At 35.5% G+C, this 5,413-nt stretch overlaps 1 protein-coding gene across 1 annotated transcript; it reads left to right on the top strand.

Moving 5' to 3' along the window:
- Positions 1–6: 6 nt before the first annotated feature.
- LOC101006941 (olfactory receptor 14J1) lies at positions 7–5,145 on the top strand. The gene has a single exon (XM_021937076.2). The coding sequence runs from the start codon at positions 2,908–2,910 to the stop codon at positions 3,943–3,945; it is 1,038 nt and encodes a 345-aa protein (XP_021792768.2). The 5' UTR covers positions 7–2,907; the 3' UTR covers positions 3,946–5,145.
- The last annotated feature ends 268 nt before the right edge of the window (positions 5,146–5,413 follow it).

Genomic DNA, 5,413 nt, shown 5'->3' with positions numbered 1-5,413 from the left:
CTCATCTATCTATCTCTAATTTATCATTTATCAACGGAGAATAGTGAAACAATCTGACTGGTTCATTAAAAGTAATCTCAGTAAATCAACATTATTAGAATTTTTAGACATGGAGTTTGTGTGAATTTTATACACACACATACACAGACACACACACATAAAATGTGTGCTCTTGAGAGAGAGAAAGAGAGAGAAAGAAAGAGAGAGAGAGACAGACAGAGAGAGAGCAAGCGCATACTGTGGCAAAGATGCCCTTTACAAGGCTGTGTATAGGGTTGGTCACTGACTTGGAAAGGAAAAAAGAGCTCTTTCTCTGCTTTTGAAACCCTGGAATGGGTAGAATTGAATCATATTAGAGTTAATTTCATTTGTATACAGGTAGGAAACTGAGATATTTAACATATAATTGCCTATGTTTTCTCACTGAAGTTGTTGGCAATGTGACCTCCCAGGAAATAGAGGAAAATAGAGAAGAAGAGACTTAGGATGCGACTCTCTAGAGCAGCTACTGGAATGAATTAGAGTTTACCTACATAACATGCCTGCACATGTACCACTGAACCTAAAAGAGAACTACTTTCAAAAAAAAATTGAGTGTTTCAACAACATATGAGAGTTAAAAAACAGACAGTTTATAGATGTTTTGTAAGATAAAATTTGCATATAAGTGGTTAGTGAAGAGAGAAAAAAAATGCTTGGGGGAAACAAATAACATTCAAAGAATCATTATACTCTCCACCAAAAACTGTTTAGTTTTATTATAAAATAAAGTATTCAATGCAGGTATGACTTGGAAGGATTGAACACAGGTTTTATATGTTCTCACAGTACATCCTTAATCCTAAGTGTATCTCCACATGTATGTGATTCCCTTCCTTCTTATTTGATAAGTGATGAATTAATCAATACAATTTGCAACTAATGAAATTAAAATGATGAAATTTTCCATGTATTCATCAGATATAAAAATTATTCTCTATGTCTTCAAAGAAAATAAAAATAAAAATAGGTTGGTGGGAGTTGTTGAGAGGAGAATACGGTGTGTGCATTCAAGTTTTTTCTAATGATTTTTCTCCTCCTTCCCTCTATGGAGAAACCTTAATGGGGACGCTAAATGATAGAGGTTTTTCTTAAATTACACTAACAATGTGTATTAGAAGTGGTAAATAACATGATGCTCTTGATTTTCAAGCCAGAGACAATAAGTTTTAAAATATAAGTGAATTGTTTTAATCTATTTATTTTAAATTCCAAAACTACCATCTGATATTTGGAGCAAGTTAAGCCAGGCACTAAGATTGGCAGCAATGGGAATTAAGCCATATCTGATGGAGGATCAGGAAAACTGTAGGAGTAAGAAAGCTAGAGAAACTTTGAAGAAAGTAACCCCTGTTTTTCTCTGATTCTTACTGTCGTGAAGCAGGGGATGTGACCATCGGTGATGGATTAAGGGCCCTTCTATCCCTGAGACTGTGCCTTGTGGAAAAAAAAATATACTTCCTAAAAATTAGTTTCAATCAGTTCTCAAAATAAATTACAACAAAATCAGAAAGATCGTGGTTTAAGTGATTTTTAACCATTTCCTACAGCTTAGGGATTAATAAATGAAACATACTACAATATCAGATACAGTAACTTCAAAATCCGATGCAGTAACTCATGTAACTTGGCCATTAAGTTTTTATCTATATAGAAGTGAAATCAATTATGTAGATATCCAGTTAAATAACTATTTACTTAGTACTTATATGTTAGATACCATTGGTCAAGGGTGAAGAAATGGATTGAAATGATGAAGGAATAGTCTTTGTGCAAAAGAAACTCAGTGAAAATGATACTGATTGACCTTTCAACAAATGCACAGATTTAAAAAGAAAAAAAAAAGAGGCAAAAATTAGTTGGCAGAGTGATTCTGATACACAAAATGATTCTATGATGATAATAATTCTACAATAATAGCACATTTAAAATGAAATAGGAAAAGTTACATCATTTAATCCTCCTAACAATTGTTACATCTGGTATAGATGTTTCTTTTGTTAGGTTGGTTATTTTAAGAAATGGGCTCCCACTATCTAATATATTTCAAGTCCTAGAGAGAAAAAAATACTGTTTTTTTTTTTTTTTTTTTTCATTTGGGAAGACACAATGAGACATAACACTAGAAAGATACATACTCCACTACCTAGCATTCTGCCTATCACAGAGATTTTAGAAAATCTCTTTATTTCTTCAAATGGATTTGATCGAAAATGTCCAACCCCAAGTTGTCATAAGAATTCTGAGAATTAAACGTTCTTTGACAGTGAACCTTTGTCACTTAGTTGCAAGATCTCCAAAGCTCAGGATTCAATGCCTGATATCAGTGGCATCTGCAGTTTACAATTTTGAGACATTTCATTTTTCAAAATTTCTATGGAAAGTTTATTACAATCAAATGTAATCTTTTTTAGATGTTAAGAGCTTTTCAGAGGAAAAAATATGACTGTTCTTTGAGCGAACCTCTCTTCTAGATTAGCTTCTGAGCTGTTTCTAGATCTGCCTCTGAGTTGAGGTGGTATCAGTAACTTCATGTTAGCTGGTTAGCAAATGAAGCTATATAGTGCATAACTATAATACTAAGGCATCATATAGAAGATGTAATGAGATTGGTATGCTAATATCATTTTCATTGACTTTGTTGAAGGTAAAGATTTTATCATTTCCATCAATTTCTCCCTCTTTTGACAACGCAAATTCTGCTCCAGAAAACGTTTATGACTTGTTGATCACATTTAGGGATTCTGTTTCTGAATAATTGCTAAATTTTTTAAATTGAATATTAACTAATCACAATGGAGATAAATTCATCTCATTTCAGTACCTCTATGCTGAGAAACTGAGTTACTTGACATACAAATATATTAGATGTCATGCATTTTCTTCCTAATGTTCTTTGGCTTCCTAAACAGAGTCACACTTGGTATCTTCAGAGAGACTATGGTCAATTTGACTGCAATGAATGGATTCCTCCTCATGGGGTTTTCTGATGAGCGTAAGCTTCAGATTTTACATGCATTGCTGTTTCTGGTGACATACCTACTGGCCTTGACAGGCAACCTCCTCATTATCACCGTCATTACCTTGGACCATCGTCTCCATTCCCCCATGTATTACTTTTTAAAGCACCTCTCTCTTCTGGACCTCTGCTTCATCTCTGTCACAGTCCCCCAGTCCATTGCAAATTCACTTATGGGCAACGGTTACATTTCTCTTGTTCAGTGCATTCTTCAGGTTTTCTTCTTCATAGCTCTGGCCTCATCAGAAGTGGCCATTCTCACAGTGATGTCTTATGACCGGTACGCAGCGATCTGTCAACCACTTCACTATGAGACCACTATGGATCCCAGTGCCTGTAGGCATGCAGTGATAGCTGTGTGGATTGCTGGGGGCCTCTCTGGGCTCATGCATGCTGCCATTAACTTCTCCATACCTCTCTGTGGGAAGAGAGTCATTCACCAATTCTTCTGTGATGTTCCTCAGATGCTGAAACTAGCCTGTTCTTATGAATCCATTAACGAGATTGCACTGGCTGCATTCACGACGTCTGCAGCATTTATCTGTTTGATATCCATTGTGCTCTCCTACATTCGCATCTTCTCTACAGTGCTGAGAATCCCATCAGCTGAGGGCCGGACCAAGGTCTTCTCCACCTGCCTACCACACCTATTTGTAGTCACCTTCTTTCTTTCAGCTGCAGGCTTTGAGTTTCTCAGACTGCCTTCTGATTCCTCATCGACTATGGACCTTGTATTCTCCATATTCTATACTGTGATACCTCCAACACTCAATCCAGTCATCTATAGCTTACGGAATGACGCCATGAAGGCAGCACTGAGGAAGATGTTGTCAAAGGAAGAGCTTCCTCAGAGAAAGATGTGTTTAAAAGCCATGTTTAAACTCTAAAGAACCATAGAAATGAAAGGCATTGTTGTTATGTTTCAGATTGGAAGGGGGTGAATCTAATTTCTTCCCAGAATGCTCTTCCAAGCTGTCTATTGCATATATTCCTCTCAAATATAATTCTTCAAAATTTAAGATGTTGTGCTTCTAATAATATTGGCTTTCCTTGCTCCCTCCAATTCAAGTGCTATTTTAAGTCATCTTTGGGAAATTTTTCTGAAATGAAGGAGAAAGACAATTAGTTTGGAGTCTGGCCTGTATAATTTAAAAGCCATTATTAACAAATAGGTTGGAGATAGTTGAAGCTAACTGGGATAATATGATAGTGCATATATGGTCTTTCCAGCGGGCCTCCTAGTTTCCTATTCATATTAAGTATTCTTATTAAGTTCTTTTGCTATTATTACAGTGGTGATTTCAACAATTTATTCAGCCCCTAGCAAGTATCAAGTGTTTATACATATTTTTTTCTTTTGACTCAAGAAAACAACTCTTCTAGCTATGCCATATTGTCCCCATTTTGCCAATAGGAGCAATAAATTTAGGAAGGATTAATTAATTTTTTCTGAGATTTCTCAAACAAATAGTAGTTAAGCTGTGATTCAAATTAATATTTGTCTGACTCAAACAATAAGGTCATTTATGTTCCTTACTCATGGCAAATGCATTATTACCCAAATGTGAGTGTGTATGTTTATGTGTGTGTGTGAGGTGTACAATCTATAAATATAAGCATATACAACTATAATCTATTAATAAAATTGTCATCACCCTTGTGTATCCCTATTACTGGAGATCTTTATATTAATTCCTTTACTTTTCTGATCTGTACAAGAGTTTGACAAATTGGTTTTACAGAGTTAGCCTGGGGATACTCCCTATTTCCATGAAACAGAATATAGATAAACTGCAAATGCAAAGATCCAGCTTATGAATGTGTGATATAAGGAGGCATAAATCTTGTGAATCTGAATATCTGATTCAATTTTGTGTAATGCTGCAGATTTCTTCAAGAAAGACTCATAATTTCCAAGAGTACAAAACTGGACTAGTCCCCTCAGTTTTGAAGTAAATCAAAGTACATGTTTTAATGACAAAGGGAATGAGCAATTGCTCAGTAATGGGGAATGTTTTTATAGGACTTTTTTGAATTAATGGTTATGATATTTACACATGCATACACCTTAGTGAGTTTTTTTTCTTTAATCTTCTACATGAGATTTTGTTTTCCTTTTTTTAATATACTTTAAGTTCTGGGGTACATGTGCAAAACTTGCAGGTTTGTTACACAGGCATATATGTGCCATGGTGGTTTGCTGCACCCATCAACCTGCCATCTACATTAGGTATTTATCCTAATGCTATCCCTCCCCTACCACCTTACCCCCCAACAGGCCCTGGTGTGTGATGTTCCTCTACCTGTGTCCATGAGTTCTCATTGTTCAACTCCCACTTATGAGTGAGAACATGC

Source organism: Papio anubis, unplaced genomic scaffold, assembly GCF_008728515.1.
Source record: "Papio anubis isolate 15944 unplaced genomic scaffold, Panubis1.0 scaffold1449, whole genome shotgun sequence".
Lineage (NCBI taxonomy): Eukaryota > Metazoa > Chordata > Mammalia > Primates > Cercopithecidae > Papio > Papio anubis.
The sequence above is the reverse complement of the archived record's forward strand: the minus strand, read 5'-3'. Positions and strand labels throughout refer to the sequence as shown.

Excerpts from the sequence above, each read along its gene's own strand:
- LOC101006941 (XM_021937076.2), top strand. The coding sequence starts at position 2,908 with ATGTCATGCATTTTCTTCCTAATGTTCTTTGGCTTCCTAAACAGAGTC.